The following is a 17,188-nucleotide window of genomic DNA, read 5'->3' as shown; positions in this document are numbered from 1 at the left end:
TGCCCATGCCTTCCTACAACAAGTGCTCCAGCAGTTCAGACGGTTTTGCATTTGGGAGCAATTTCAACTTGCCATTTCTTGCACGCATGCTTTACAAAAATCTTTTCTTAGGGGACAATTCTGGTGGAGTACATGCAAAATTGAGAAAAGAAAGGCTGGAAGAGGCAATAGTGGCTACTAAAGCTTCTTTAGTGGCAATAGATAAACAGTTAAAAATTATTTCTGGAGTTTTACGTGCCAAAACCACAATCTGATTATGAGGCACACTGTAGTGGGGGAACTATGGATCAATTTTTACCACCAGATCTTTACCGTGCCCCCAATGCACGGGACACAGGCGTTCTTGCATTTCGCCCCCAATGAAATGCAGCCACCACAGCCAGGATTTGATCCCGCGAAACAGATAATAGTCCAATAGACTGCAAACCATCCACATTTTCATTAATTTGTACAATATTTATTAATATTTATTATTTATATATTTCATTCCCTGTACTAGAAAAACAGAGCCTTTCCCCCGCTACTGTATTCAATGTAAATGCAATAAAATTTACGTGTTGGTATATGCCTGATAGCAACTTGAATTTAGCATTTATTGCATTTTTCAGTGGTCTTGGGAAGGTGAAATAGTGGGTTATACTGATTTTTCAAGACCCAATTTCTGGGTTTTTCCAATTTTCCACAATGCGAGATAGTGGAACAGGAACTTCTAAGAGACAGGAAAATGCGGTTTTTGCTGCCCTTTTTTCCAATTACCTGTACCAACATGAAGCAAATTATAGTCAACCAATGGTTTTAAAAACTTCTGTTGCACTTGCGGCATTCCCCTGAATTGCTTTCCGCACACTTCATGCTTCGGAAAAGCATCAGCAGCTCATGAACTTGCTGTGCGACATGTTTGCATGTAAAATGTAATTATAGGACCATAAGTATTTAAGACAACTCTCCTACCTAGTGACAACAAATGTTCTACTGTGATAAGAACACCTTGATGGACAGAGTGAATTTTGCCCACATTACATACTCACAAAGCCTCTAATAATGGTTTGTTGCCTGGTGCCACCATATGAAGCACTCTGCACAACATATTATTGACAAAATTTATAACTACCTTTGCAGATTTTTTATGTGAGGAGGTTGAATCAAATATGAGGTCCAAAAATATGTTTAACGGCTTTTGCATATATGAGGCAAAATTTAGTGTCCTCTTCCAGACACTAAATATCAGCAGATGTTCGATGTTGGCGCTGCAAACTAGCACTTGCATTGAAAACAGCAATTACCTGCCTGGCTTCCAGAGATCCTAGACATGGCTCCAAAAATGTCAGCATGCTTTTATACGCTATGTGTGTACACATAATTTTGCTTTTGAGCACCTGTTGAGGGTACTGCACATGTATGGCATTGGGCAGCAGATGCTTAGCTCACTGTATCATTTCATCACTGTTACATGTCTCTATACTTTTCTCTGCACACCCCTTCCCCTTCAACCGAGTGTGGAGTAGTATAACAGGGCCACAATTATTTAGTGATGCCTTTTTCGATGCTATTTTTGGCACTTGTCGCTGTTTGTCAGCAGTCAGAGTAAGGCTCCACCTCGTTATCAACAGGATCAGCCATCTGTGAACGGTGGATGATAAGAGTGACACAGAATCAAGAGGAATGTATTATTACAATATCGTACCACAGGAGCATACTCCTCTAGCCAACCTTTCCCCCTTCCCTCCCTTGGATTACACATCTGGGTTTACGAACACTTCAGCAAAGTTACAACACAAGCAAACTATGGCATTACATGTTTACATAGTAGCTTTATTGATTGATTTGATTTTTATTGAATATTTTTACCAATTTGTACAGTATATAAATAGTTCTCTTTCCCATGCTCTGTCTCTTCCTTCACCCCTTAACCTCACTGCTGAACGTCATTCAGGTGTCAGCAGGCATAGCTAGAGAGTTACAGTGTAATCAGCAGTACTTAGCTTACTTCCCTTCTCATATTTAAAATAAATGATTACTAATACTGTGCAAACCATCACCAATGCCATCTGCTCACAAACAGCCTACAAATGCATGGCAATTGGTGAAACTAGGACTGGTTAATGCACCATTACACAAGTCCGCAAAGCCATGCGAGGGAAGCCCTGAACTGATGGGGTCTTTACGACCCAAAGCAACACTGTGAAGCCTTTCGGGATGCTAGGACTTTGGATAAAAATTTTGACCCTCTGGAGTTCTTACAGTGGCTTTTGTTTCCCCAAGACCATCGACACCACGACTATCGACCTCACATTGAGCAGCAGAATGCCATGGTCACCATGGCAGGCATGCAGCAAATGTTGCCTGTGCAGATTCAACAAGCCATCCTATGAAAAGGGTTTTCTCAGCCACACATCAGCACTAAAAGCAGTGTTTGAAAGTCAACTGCAATCAATGAATGACTGCTGTGCAGTAGGAAGCTTAATTTCTAGCAATGATCTTCATGGCCAAAGAGCGCCATGCCAGCGTTGATGATGATGATGTGTAGTGTTTTATGGCACAAGGGCCAGTTATGGCCAAAGAGTGCCATGGCACATGGTAATGTTATCGATGTACTGCGGATGGTATGCACAATGAATTCCTCATGGTAGATGTGACATGGCTGAAAAAGGGCCTAAAATACTCGCTGTAAATGAGATAAAACATAGGTACTAAAATAATGACACTGATAAGTTAGTGATGATGGCTATGGCAGTTGGGTTTCGTTAAAAAAATGATGCAACAAAGATAACAGTGACATTAGAGCTTCAAGATAGCCCTTGAATACAAGGGCTGTTAGTCATGTGCTAAAAGTTACCTGGCCAAATGATTTTCAGAGTGTCTGTTTCAGCCAAAAACTCCAAGACTAATTTCAAGTTAAAGAGCGGTTCGCTGCTAAGAAAAAATGCCAGGTGAAGAGGTATATTTTCATTATACGTAGAAGGAAAATACCTTTTCCTCTCTGCTTCTATTGCAGGGCATTGAATAAGAACATGCAGGACTGTGAGAATATTGCCGCACTTTGAGTTGGAGAACCCCCCAGTCAAGAGGTAAGAGTGAGTACCGTAAGTGTGTCCTCTTCTTGAGTGGCAAAGAAGTACTTCCTTATATCGTGCCATTTTTGCAGTTATCCAGTTCCCTAGTTTTGGTTTCATCAAGTGAAGCTTACTCAATGCTTCTCCTTGCCAGTGGTTCCTCAGTTTACGGCGTAGAAAAGGCTTTAGGTCTGTGGCAGGGATGGGGATATTTCCGTCTGTGTCGCTAAAACTAACTGACGTAGCATTTTCGTCAGCAGCTACGTTGCCTTTTATACCTTTGTGGCCAGGTACCCAGCATAAGACAATCATTCGGTTGCACATATATGCGGAGCACAACAAGCTGTACAGTTGATTAAAAATTGAGTTCTTGTGTTATCATGAACTAATTAAGGCTCTCACGACACTTGAGTCTGTGAAGACAATAGCCTTAGCAACATTTACGACCCTTATGCATTGAATAGACGAAAGTATACCGTAGGCTTCCGCTGTAGAGATACTGGTGTGTGGGTTTAGTGCCCCAGAGCTGCGTAAGCAACACCAGCCCAGGAGACTTCTTCTAAGCATCTGTATAAAATTCATCACAGAAGCACTTGTCCGTAAGTTCAAGAAAATGAGAATGTATATGTGCCTCCAGTGCTTGTTTTGATATTTATAAATAAGAGATGTCACATTGGATAATCTGCCATTCCCAAGGCGTTGTGTAGGAGCCATTAGGACATTTTCTAAAAGAGGGACCAGTTTTTTTTTTTTCTGAGAGTGCTTCCAACCAGAGGGACAGAGGAGGCCTAGTGGCGGGGCGGTTCAAAACAGCCTAGCAGTGGATAAGTCGCGAATAGTAAAATGACATGGATGTTTAATATCTGATTTAACTTTCAGGGCGTAGGAGAAAGTTAAATATGTCCTTCGAATGACATGGATGTTTAATATCTGATTTAACTTTCAGGGCGTAGGAGAAAGTTAAATATGTCCTTCGGTAGTATAATGACCATTCGTTAAATTCGACATACAGGCTTTGCACAGGGCTAGTCCTAAAGGCGCCTGTAGCAAGGCGGATGCCTAAGTGGTAAATAGGATCTAGCCTTTTCAGAGCACTACGTCTAGCAAAATTATAGACTTGCTCCGTAGCCAAGGCGTATTACTATTACACTTTTGTACAACTTTATAAGGCATAGCCTGTCACTTCCCCAAGATGTGCGTGACAAGAGCTTCAGCAGATTCATAGTCTTGAGGCCCTTTGCCTTTAAATACTTCAGGTGTGACACAAAACATAGCTTACTGTCTAAAAGGATCCCTAGAAATTTGTGTTCACGGCTCACAGATGGCCATTCTCCATTGAGACCTATTGCGGGGTCCGCCAGTATACCTCTCTTGTTAGAGAACAGGATGCACATACTTTTTTTTGAGGGTTTAGTTTAAAACCGTTTTCGTCCGCCCACTTAGACAATTTATGCAAAGCTGTACTTGTCGCTCGCCGATACACAGCACTACTACACGCGGGAGGGTCCAACCCTCATGTGCTCGGGTATGTGGCGTCGCAACACACCAAACGCCTGCTGATGCAGACACCCCACCCCTGCGGGGGCCATGCCAGTGTTGACGAGTTCTGAGAAGTAGATGTGACGTGGCTGTAAAGGGGCCTAAAAATAGTACTGTCAAGTGCGTAAAATCTACATCAAATAAGATGATGCCGAGGACTAATGACATTTACTATGAACATGGAAATACACTGCAAAAGAATGATGTGATATACAAAATATGTCAGGTGAAAAAACTGGCTAGAAGCACTACTGCCTAACCAGAGCCCTTGAAACACTAGGGCCTGGAGGCATGTGCTATACTAAACACTACTGCAGCAGCAGCATCCTCTAGCAAGAGGATGTGCTACGAATTTATCAGGCTAATTACATGCAAACAATGTCATTCACAAAACTTAGGACTGCTTCAGTATTAAAAAGTGGTTCTTCACCAAGAAACATAATGGGATAGAGAGGGACATAGTGGTATGCCAGAGGAAAATGTTTCCTTCTCTCTAATTTGGCTTCCTGACAATTCAGAAGGACATGGAGGACAGTCAGCCTCTCACCACATTTACCTCATGTTGGTGGTTCATCACCAGTCAGCAAAAAACTGTGGGTGCCATATGTGTGTCCTATTCTGAGACGACAGAATAGGACATCAGTTCGTTGTGTTTTCATTGCGGAGGACCAGAAACTTTACTGTGGCTTAAGTGAAGCTTATTATTTGTTTCAGCGTCCCACAAGCGTTGCCAGTGGCTTCGCATATCTTTTGTAAAAAAAAGGTTTCAGGTCCGTCGCAGGGACAGGAATAGCTTGGAATGTAATTAATGCAGCTGTTTGGTCTGCCAGTACATTGCCCTTGTTACTCCTATGGCCAGGCACCCAGCATACAACGACACGCTGGTTAGATATATAAGCTTTACACAGAACGAGAACGGAACAGAGCTCATTAACTACAGGACTTTGGGTTTATAGAGTGACATCAATGCTTTTACGATGCTTAGGGAGTCTGTAAAAATAATTGCTTTCTGAAGTTTTGATTTCCTTATATGCTTCACAGTTAAGCCGTAAAGATACTTGTTTCCGGGTGCAGTATGCCGGATTCCAAAAAGACACCTCGGTATGAGACTTAGAAGAGTCCGTGCAAAACTCTGTGCAGAAGTACTTCAGCCAGAGTTCTAGGAAGTGCATTTTAATATGTGCCTTTGGCTCGTGTTTAGCGACCTCTACAACCGACGTGTCGCACTATGAGCTGCCCCTGCCACGGCAGTAACAGTTTCGCTGGAGCAATAGGACAATGTTCAAACACTGGAATACCCATTTCCTTGCCAAGGTTCCCGACAAAGAACGGCTTTCTGGCTGCAGGTCTGTTATGGAAAAGTGTGGCAGCGGTCATATCGTTTATGGCTGAATAATAAAGGCGTTCAATGCTCACGTGTACTCGAAGAAAATATGTAAAATTACTATATTGTCACGTGGTAGTGACGGTGAAGAAAGCAGCCCAACTGCGAAAGATGAAACTAGCGTTTTATTGGGCGAACTTGTGCCCTCAAAAACAGGCTACACTCAAAGAATGTCGACAGCGGTGAACACAGTCGGCGATCGTCGAAAATCTGATCGGCGGGTCAAGCGCGTCGGCTTTTATACAGCAGTCGTCGAATGTTCCAGACTAATCGTTGGGACCCGCGTGCCTTCCACAGAGTTCTACACCATTCGCGTCAGGCAATGAAATCAGATAAGACAAGTTCGGCGACAACAGACAGTGGATAGAAGCATCGATAACTTTCCAGAAACTTCGGACACGTGCGGGCGCGTCCCGCACTGTGCGATAACATTTGTTAGGCGACGAAACATGGTCGCCCGATAAAAAGTACACGTGTCAATATGACAGCTGCATGAAGTGACCACTGATTCTTCTATGAGAGGCTCTGGATTGGACTTGTCCTGAAAGCACCAGTCACGAGACGGATACCCAGATGGTGAATGGGGTCCAAGATTTTTAATGCACTTGGCGTTGCTGAATTATAAATTATAGCTTCATAATCGAGGTGTGAACGGACAGCACTGTTATAGAAGTTCAGGAGACACTTTCGCTCACTACCCCATGTTGTGCGTGAAAGAAGATCTAGAAGCTTCAATGTTTTCAGGCACTTAGCCTTCAAGTATTTGATACGCAGGATAAGTGTCAGTTTTGAGTACAGTATAATGCTGACAAACTTGGGCTCTCTGCTTACAGGTAACGTGCTGCCAGAGAGCTCAATAGCAGCATCTGACACTATTCCTCCCTTATTTGTGAAAAGGACACATGTACTTTTCTGTGAGCTCAACCTGAAATTGTTTTCATCAGCTCATTTAGACACTTTATTTAAGCCATGCTGGACATGTCATTCGCAGATAGTAAGGTTGCACGATTTAAAAGCAATCTGCACGCCATCTACACACACGAAGTAGAACATTGTTCGTGGGATAGCTGTGCGCAGAAAATTTTCACAGTAAACAGTGTACAGCTAAGCACACCGCCTTGCAGGACACCGGTTTCCTGGGTGAAAGACCTGAACAAGGCCTGACCGACCCCAACACGAAAGGTGGGGTCAGAAAGGCAACTTTCAATTGTACCATATTTGCACGATTATAATGCTTAGATTGTTTTAATAAAAAATGCATTCAAATCTGCATGTGTTACAATCGTAACTAATTCTTCTCAAAATGAAAAACAAAGCAGATTCTTAATTAAAAAGAAAACTCAACACAAGGTACACACACTGCCATCAAACTGACGTTTTTAATTGCCTTGGTTTGTGGTCACCATTTTCCAGCTTCCACCAGCGGTTTGTCTGAAGCAAGCGAGGCTCTGAGACATTGCATGGTGCATGGAATGCCCTCCTGCCTACAATAGTTTCGCGAGCCTTCAGGAATTGTAACATTTCTAATGCATTAGATGAAACTGAACTTTCTGTAGTCAGTAGATAGAGAAAAGGAGGTGTCGTCAAACTGTGATAGCAACTAGCCACTAAGGTTCAGCTATGTGCGTGTCTGAGTGCCTCTGTATGTGCCATAAGATCATTTCAACGCAGTATGCGTCAACTAAGGCTGTGTTACTTGATGTGCCCAGTAGAATCGGCTCCAAGTTATTTTGGGGGATATTTGGATGGTAATGTAACTGCACATTACAATTGGGGGTGCGGCAGAATCGTGCAAATATGGTATTTAACATATTGCTGTGGACACCCATGGCAGAAAGGTCTTGGATAATACCAAAGCGTCACGTGGTGTCATATGCTTTCTCCAAGCTGGAATCATACCAAGTCATACGGAGAGAAAAAACTGTATGAAGGCATCCCTTATATTTGCCTCAATGTAGACAAGATGGTCTGTAGTCAACCTACCTACCTTCTTAGAAGCCACACTGGTACAGATCTATCATTTCATTGCTTTCTAGGAGATAGAATAGATGCCGGTTTATCGTCTTTTTAATCAGCTTGCACAGACAGCTTGTCAAAGCAATAAGTCTGTAGCTGCGAGACAAGGACGGGCCCTTGCCTTGTTTCAGTATGGGTATATAGCTTCTTTCCAAGAAGATTGAATGTACTCAGCAGCCCACATGACATTAAAAAAAGAGGAGTGTCTTTTTTTTTTTTTTTTTTTTTTGCTTCAGGGCGTAGGTGCTCGACTGTTTCACACATGATATGGTCACCGCCTGGTGCCGAGCTGTTGCAACACGGGAGCGAAGTTTTAAATTCAGTTAAACTAAATGGGTCGCTGCAATCTTTATTTCATGCAGATTTCCTACCAAGGGGCTGTCGCGCTGAGCGTTCTTTGAACCTCAGGAATTTTTGTGTGTAATGGGATGCACTAGAGACATATTCAAAGTATTCACCCAGGCAATCTCCCTGGTCTTCCAAGCTATCTCCTTGAGTACTTATGAAGAGAAGGGGGTTCAACTCCCGGCCTTTCAATTTATTCACCCTATTGCATACTTTCACCTCGTCTGTGTACGAATGTAATGTACCTCTCCCAAATCTCTCTCTTTGCACATCAGCACGTCATTCTGCCTTGTAATTTAACATGTTTGAAATTAATAAAGTTTTCAGCAGTAGGAGAATCGTGAAGCAATCCCCAAGCTTTGTTTTAATTTTTGCACGCTTTCCGACATTCATTGTTCCACCATGGGATGCGACGCTTACTCTCCAGTCTATTAGTTTGTTTAATACATGTCACAGCAGCATCAATAATAAAAGCTGTTACTTATGCCTCAGCGTAGTCTACACTAAAAGCATCAATGTCACCTCCTATATACCCGAGCTCTTGGAACAGTTCCCAGTTGGCCGAGTCCACGTTCCATCAAGGTAAATGTGGCGAGCATCTATCTTGTTTCGTTAAGTTTAACCAAATTTGCAAGCAGTCGCTACCAAAGAAGTTCTTGAGAACAGACCACTCCAGATACGGAATTAGTGTACTCGATATTATGCATAAGTCTATGGATAAGTATGTTATGTGTAACACTGTGTAAGTGTAACACTGTGCAACACTGTAACACTAATATGTTGGCTCTTTCTTGTATACATGCACCTGAAGAAAACAATTTTCTATCAGGTGTCCTCGCACATCGCAACGATAGTCACCCCCACAGCGGGCTATGAGCATTCACATCGATGAAGCTTTGAAACAATGATTTGGAAAGTTGATAGCAAGGGGGGATGTAGATCGAACTAGTTGTGGCTAGCTTACCGAACAGTACTGATTGTACTACAACTGCCCCAAGGGAAGTTCGAAGGTTTAGTTGCTAACAGGCAACACCTTTATTGACTGTTATGGCCACATCCCCTGACGAGGAGAGTGTCTTGTCGGGGTCTTTATGGAAAGTGGCATATTGCCTTAGAATGTTCTGTGTTAATTTTAGAAGCGTTTCCTGGGCACATGGCCCCTTTGGACTGAATTTGCGGAGGAGGCTTTTTAATATTTGTGTGTCCATAATGAAAAGAAAGTGATAGTGTTGAGAGTCTAGAGGAGAAAAATTAGCTAACAGGGCTCTTTGCCAGCCCCGTAATGCGAAATTTCTCTTTTTTGGAGCGGTTGACAGATGGCTGCTGCTCCTTAGGCTCTTGTGGCACCATCTGGCTGGAAGACGTGCCGATCGCCTCCTCCGGGGCGTTGTACACCCGCCCTACCGAGCGGTTTTTTCACTTCGAAGGCCTCGCCTCGGGAGACGAGACCCTGGGAGCCACGAACCCAGACATTGATAGCTCCTTCTGGGATGGCGAAGCTTCTCTGGCTGCAACCACCAGGGGGAGAGATGGCGTTGCCGCCAGTTCACTGCATGCAGGCCGGACAGCCGCCAGAGGCTGTTGTGGCACCGCCCCCTAATGCACCACTTCAGCAAAGCTGTTCTTAAGCAGGTATAACACCCACCTGCGTGCCTCCTTAAATGATATGTTTTCCATAACTTTGACTGTTACTATTTCCTTTGCTTTCTTCCAAGGCGGGCAGGACTGCGAGTATGTGGTGTGGTCCCGATCACAGTTCACACAGCGGAGAGCTTTCACAATTTTCAGAGTAGTGTTCGTGAGCACTGCATTTTGCACAAGTTTGGTGGCCTCGGCAGTTTTGTGAACTGTGGCCGAATCGCTGACGCTTAAAGCGTCACAGAGGGTTTTGGACATCCGGTCTGATGCGGACCTTCACATACCCTGCCTTGATAGTGTTGGGAAGGATGCTTGAACCATATATGCAAGTATTAGGTGCTCGGTATTGATCTTTCTTTTTCGCCTCATTTTAATTTGCTTGACATTGATCACCATTGTGATCATTCCATCCTAAAAGTCCAGTTTCAGTCAACTCCATGAAATCATCAGAAACAGTGCCTCGAATTGTGTTCATGCTACGGTCTGGGGTCAGTGTCACTGGGAGGTCTCTGAATGACCCTAGCTTAGGCAGATTTTCACACTGATTCTTTCCATGCCGCTCCAGAAGGAGATCACCGCTAACCATCTTTGATGCTCTATAGCCTGTGCCAAGAACTTCAGTAAGTGATTTGGCAACAACAAAAAGTGAGATCATTTGCACTGTCTTTTCTGGTTTCTTGGAATGTATTACATCGTAGCTCAGAAAGTTTTCTTTTCGCCGTACAAAAAAACTGGAACACTCATTGGTGCACCCTCTTTTCTGAGCGTGATCAAGGAGTGGGGGGGAATGAGCTTTCCATTAGTAACCTGGAGTTTTTGGCAGCAGTGCCAGCATGCAGCCCAACAAGTGGACGTGACAGGATTTGTGTTTAAACAAGCCCTGCCAATGCCAGCTAAACACAGGCACTATAACCAAATCTCTCAGGTGGCTATCCCATACAAGGTTAACCCTTTCTGCCTAGAAAAACCGGAAGTAAAAGGAAGGCAGGAGACGACAGGAAAGATGGAAAGTAAGAGAAAGACGAAGATTAGAGAGGAGGATAGGAAAAGGCAACTAACGATTTCCCCGGGGTGGGTCCCAGTCCGGGGTGTCATCTACATGAAGCGGAGGCCAAAGCAGTGTGTTGCCCCCACCAGGGGGCCGTAATGGTCCAAGCTCCTGGCATCAGCTCAACTCCCACAATCCCCTTATCCCCGGACACGGCTAGGTCGCGCACAGCTAGAAGCAGAAGGGTCTAACCCCCATGTGCTCAGGTACGTGGTGTTGAAACACAAAAATGCCTGCAGACGCAGATGCCCCTGTGGGTTACCCTCTACAGAGACAACTTCAAATAAATTGATATAATGCTATGGAAATGCACGGAAATATAAATGGTAGTTTCTAAACCTGCTGTTACGGAGGTATCACACAGCCGAAAATGCCAGCATAAAAGCTGAATAACATAAAGTTAAGCTGTATTTCTAAATTATGTTTCTAGAATACAGAGTTCACTTATGAGGGGAGGCTGAGTAAGCCAGAAAATAGATTAAAATGGACAAGTGGAAATGCCACCTTAATGTTCTCACACCACCTTCCTGTGGCGCGAAGTTTGATAGCATCTGCTCAAGTCTTCTAGTTTATAGAATATGTTGTCAATTTGCAAGTATGCTTCTCAGCATTGCACATTTGCCCAACTAATGATGGCATCAGTCACATTTCAAATGAAGACGAAATGCTAGCTGCAGATGCTGGGACCTGTTTCTTGTGCATGGTTTCGTCACAAAAGCCACACCTACATTTCCCATGCCATAAAAATAAAGCGAGCTGTGCACATACACACCGACAACAAAAATGACTGCCACCACTGGCTTGGCACACGGCCTTGTAGGAAATCTAGGGGGGGGGGGGGGGGGGGTATCTGTAAGAGTCCACCGATTGGACTGTCCATCTCGGCCGCTGCTGATTGGATGCAGCTGTACGAGCAGCCTCAGCCAATCAGCAGCGGCCGAAATGGATAGTCCACTAGGTGGACTCCTACATAATACTTCCCCTGGCCTCATAATTACAAAAAGAGTCAATTGTGTATCGATAAGGACTACATCGATAAGACTACATTGCATACTTAATGGATGAACTCAACCTACAAAGTTCTGACATCTTTTACTGTTAAAGTCTATGTCATCACACTGATGTGCTGGCACTGCAGTTATGATGCAAATTCAAGAAACAGGAGCGTGGCTTTCCATTTACGCTGCTAGTAATCAACTTTTTTTTCTCCATCAAAACAGTTATGAAAAAATGTTCTAGGAGTTTAAACGGACTTAGTGTTCTGCTCTAGTGTCCCTCCAAAGACCACACATACAAAACACAATTTGGACTGGGAACTAGTAAGTTCTAATATCATGCAAATCATAACGAAATAAAAGTTGTGGAATATATAAACAATATGCAACATGATTCACATCAACCACCTAGTCAGGTATGCATAGCTTGGTATCTGGCAACTTGGTACATGATAGGTATTTGATCAATTACCCATCACAGTATTGCTATGTTCGTGCTGGTACCTAACATGAACCAAGTGCAGATGTTTCAACTAAATCAATATACCTATATAACTGTAAATTAAATGAAACTTTTCAACTGCATGAATGCAGGGAAATGTACCCTCTGAAAAATGAAGAAAGAACCGAGGAGCAGCACAGAGGCAAACTATAAGCAAATTCAGCCAACTTTTTCCATATCCTGTGAGTGCTAACTTGTGCTTCTGAGAGTCATCCTAATGCTCATTAACCACAAATAATTATAACATTATATTTATTCACAATTTTCTAAACCTTTACAGCAACAACTTAGACAATGCACTATAGTCAATCAGAACGGCTCTGGCGAGAATGGAAAACTGACCCACAATGTATGCATCCTTCACTTTCTATTGTGTAGCATCGACAGCTCCATACCCGAGACAGCACCAAATGTTAAAACAACACAAAATTCTGTCATGTCCTAACTGCTAAACTTGTATGCACAACTTCATGTCAACAAGCTCTATGCAGCTGCACAACATGAAGTCCTGCATGCATTTTGGCTACTTGACATAGCAAACAAGCAAGTTGCAAACAGTAACAAACATCCTTAAAAATGCCTCATGCAGTACATTACAATAACCTATAGGACCACTGCGTGGCCTTCTGGGACAAGTCAGCTCAGATGCTTTGCAGCTGTGCAAGCTACACTAAGAGTATATCACCCAAATCGTGTACACACGTCTTAATATTTCTTGAACACACAAGATATACTATACTATTAAAATAGAGGCAAAATACTTTTTCTTTCTCCTGCAGAACTACACTCGAAAGCTACGTCTACCTGCCATTCTCGCGTAATAAGAGAAACCTGCAACCCTGATCAAACACAGCCAAGCATATCTCCCCAATACTAGCATGTCACACTCACACTGTTAGGCTTGCTCCACTTCCCTTCCCTCTCTAGACACGATAGGCATGCACACCTCTTGCAGCTCTGATGTCACAATAAACAAACTAAATATGTCTCATCTTCAATTCTGTCGTCCCTTCTTAAACACCCACATCGACCTAGTTTTACATGAATGCACATTCCACTTTAAAAGTAACAGCCTGACACAAGGGCAAGGATAGCAACAAGTGCTTTCTTTATGACAAAGCCAGGTTAGGTTGAAGCTTTAGTGCTGGGCGACAGGCACTAAAGTTTAAATAAACTGCGCCAGGAACAAAACAAAAAGACCTCGATACGCCGCAGCTTTCATCAGCCGCCACCAGCAATGCTGAATAAACGAAACGCTTAGTTCACTACAAGTAGTTCGAACGCCATAATTTCCTGCACACTGCTATACCTGCAAGCCAAAAACAAAGCTGAAGCAAGAAGAAAACACGTTGCGCGAAGCAGGGTCGGCAGAAAAAAAAAAACGAGGGTTTCCTGCTACATGCCCCCACTGAGCTGCTTTTCAGCTGGCGTACGGCCAGATGTCTATCAGCTGAACACAACTCGACCGGGCAGGAGCTATTGGTCGAAATTTTCCGCTAGCGTCTACACAGCCTCGTTTTTTTTTTAAAGAAGAGATACCAAGCAAAACAAGAAAAAGGCTTGCGAGCACACTGCTCGGCCTCGTGGAACTGCTTGCTGCACTGACGCGCGGGGAGCCAAGCGTACGGCGGCCTTTTATAATCGTTGTTCTTTTTGTTTTCTTTTCCCACCGTTAAAGGAACATAGATCGCGGGGAGCTAGGCCGCGGTGGCCTTGACATTGTTTCCTTCGTTTGTAGCAGGCACTTAAAAAAAGAAAAGAATTAAGAAAATAATCGCTAGTTGCGTATCGAGCAAATTTTTATCTCGCAGCCAGTGCAATGGAACTGTCCGCCCGCTGCACTCCTTCGGCACATTTCAATCGTTAACTGACCGTCTCGCACCGATAGCAATTATTCGTGTAACGAATCAATGTTAGGGCATCGCCGAACCCCGGGCACGTCAGAAAAATGTAAACGCCGAGGCCTGCCGAAGCGTATGGCAAACTGGATCGAAGCATCAGAAATTAAAAATTATGTGGTTTTACGAGCCAAAACTACGATTTTATTGAGGCACGCCGTAGTGGGGGACTCCGGAAATTTGGACCACCTTGGGTTCTTTAATGTGCACCTAAATCTAAGTACGCGGGTGTTTTCGCATTTCGCCTCCAAAAGTCAGGACGAAAATGTGCACATGTAGTGCGCCACGCAGACATGCTCGCATTTGGCCACTTTTCTGAAGTCTGCCGCGGTGAAGATCGCACGTATCGCTTTCTCACGGAATGTCAGCTACGCTGCGAGATTACGTGATCGAACCGTTCAACCCCAATCGCCTTGTTTCACGTTTAGTGCATCTGGCCGTGCTAGCAGCGTACGGCCAGATGGGGCAAAAGCAACCTGCGACTTTAGGGCGAGGCTTCAGTGAAAGCCCGCAGGACACGAACAGACTACGCGCGAGCGCTCTCGACGTTGCGACACAGGCTGTTTTTTCGTCGCCTTGGTCGCAACCACGCAGGAAAGTGTTTTGCCAGGGCATGGTGGCAGCAAGCACCACGAGGCGTCCGCCTTCTCTCGAGTGTGATGAAACCGTATCATGAACGCCCTTAAGTAAAAAACGGAGCACGTATACTGTAAGCTCGGGTCTTGCGAAAACGCTCGCTCGCCACGCTGACGTGCACGTCCGACAGCTCCCTATTAGCAAAACGAATAAAGAAAATCTATGCGCAGCAGCAATCAGTAACAAAACAAAAATGTAATAGCGCGAAATGAAACGAACAGCAGGTGACGGTGACTCAGAGGCACGCACGTATACGAGATGTTCAGGAATGACTGCATTCGAAACGCTCGACGAACGCCTAGGCGTTATCGGCGTAGGAGCACAAAGTGTCAGAGGAAGCAAAAAGATTTAGCAGAAGAAAGGCGCCATTGACAATTTAGAGCAGATCTAGCAAGCGCGACGCATCATCGCGTTCGGGGGACGCCTTTCGTGACGTGACCTTCAAACTCACGGGAGAAGAGCCGCGCGGCACGAGACGGCAGGGCGACCACGTGCTCTCTCGGCGGCTCGCGGAAAGGAGTCGTCTTTCGAACTTTTTGACGCCGTCGTAGCGCGGCATACCGTTGTGTATGGCGCGTCGTCATCGTCAATTCATCAAGCGAATGCACCACTTTTAGTGGCCGTACATGCGATGACGATTCCAAATTAGAGCATTTCCAGGCCTTCGGTCGTCTATATTTGGGGATCAATAAACAAAAGAGCTGCAGAGCCGTATCACGCTGAAACTGAACAAAACGAGCAGCTACAATACTCCAAAACATGCAACGGCCAAGTTCATGTCTACTGTGCTGCTCGTTATGCAAAGTGCGCTGATATCTCTAAAAAGCATTTGTGCAAAGAAGGTAAGGTTACCTCCAGGCGTAGTGGAGAATATGGTACCCCCGGGCGTCGAGCTGTAGTCGTGGGGCAACTGACTTGCATCGTTGATGACAATCCGTCGCGTCGGTATGCTGCGGCTAGTGGTCACTTTGTGCTCAGGAGAGTGTGCAGACATGACTACGACAGCACGTTCGTGCAGGTACGATACGAAATGGTTGGGTTGTTCTCGGAGGTCTACAGCGTTCAACGTATGCGAGCGGTGCGTCTCAAGCCTGTTCCACTTCTCCACGAGCGCCCACAAATTCTCCGAGGCAGCAGTGGCGGCGCCGTCGACGTTTGCTTCAGGGCTTTTTCACCGCTCCGGTAGATGGCGACTGTGAACGGCCTATCAACTTTTCTCGGACCGCCACAAGCGTAGAGTTGCTCACTACATTACCGTGTTATAGTGAGAAACTCTATGACTAGAACATTTTAGTACACTGCATCTATGACCACAAGATGACCGCAAGCAAAGCTAATGAGTGTGCATGGTAGTTGCGCAGTTGTGTCTGCTTCGCCAGCGAGACCTTCCGGGCGCAGAATATTTAAACATTGCGCGCGAAGCAAAACGTTAAGCTAAATTCTTTAAATTCACTTCACTTTCGTTCTTTTTAGCATCAGCACACGTGTCGCGCAGTGTCACGCGACTGAGAGCACGCGAGGAACGTTTGCAATTTTTGAAACGTCGAAGATGTTTCAGGGCGGCAGCGAATCAATGCGAAAGAATGGGGAGGGACACGGGATAGTTAAGGTAATTGAATAAATAAATGTGATGAAGCGCAAATGAAGGTGAGAAGCTGTAGCGCATCTCAACGACAGCTATGCGAACGAAGCTTTCATAACTATATCTACGACAGTACAAATACAGCTCGAGGACTTATCATGCTGTTATAACGCCACATGCGTCCTTCGACGCGGCGTCATGTTTGGTTTTCCTCACATTTTCAGCTTAATTATGCTGCAAAGGTGAATGCTTGTGAATATAAATTTCTTATAAAATTGAGAGACTCCAACCAAATAACGGGATTAATTGGCCCGACGTTTCGGAGCCCCTTCGGCTCCTTCCTCGGAAGATATTCTTCGGAGGTGGCGGTGTGCAGCTTTTAAAACTGAAGCCCCTTAAAACGTCCTTCGTAAAAAAGAGAAAGAGAAGGGAGGGGTGGAGAGCGAAAGGCGGGGAGGAAACCTTTCCTTGATAGACTGGAGAGGTGGAAGGGTCGGCGGCGGTGCTTGTCGTTGGGGAAGACTCTCAAAGTTCTAATCAATTTCCCCAACC

At 44.6% G+C, this 17,188-nt stretch overlaps 1 protein-coding gene across 2 annotated transcripts in view; it reads right to left on the bottom strand.

Annotated features, from left to right (window-relative positions):
• Positions 1–16,186, bottom strand: part of Thor (eukaryotic translation initiation factor 4E binding protein thor) — a 34,420-nt gene extending 18,234 nt beyond the window's left edge. The window contains exon 1 of one of the 2 annotated variants that reach the window (XM_075684699.1): positions 15,907–16,186. In XM_075684699.1, the coding sequence (XP_075540814.1) occupies positions 15,907–16,048 (142 nt within the window). In that variant the 5' untranslated portion in view covers positions 16,049–16,186. The remainder of the gene's footprint in view (positions 1–15,906) is intronic. The other variant, XM_075684691.1, reaches the window with a different exon arrangement.
• Between the last annotated feature and the right edge of the window lie 1,002 nt (positions 16,187–17,188).

This window comes from Dermacentor variabilis, chromosome 1 (assembly GCF_050947875.1).
Source record: "Dermacentor variabilis isolate Ectoservices chromosome 1, ASM5094787v1, whole genome shotgun sequence".
Classification (NCBI taxonomy): domain Eukaryota; kingdom Metazoa; phylum Arthropoda; class Arachnida; order Ixodida; family Ixodidae; genus Dermacentor; species Dermacentor variabilis.
The sequence above is the reverse complement of the archived record's forward strand: the minus strand, read 5'-3'. Positions and strand labels throughout refer to the sequence as shown.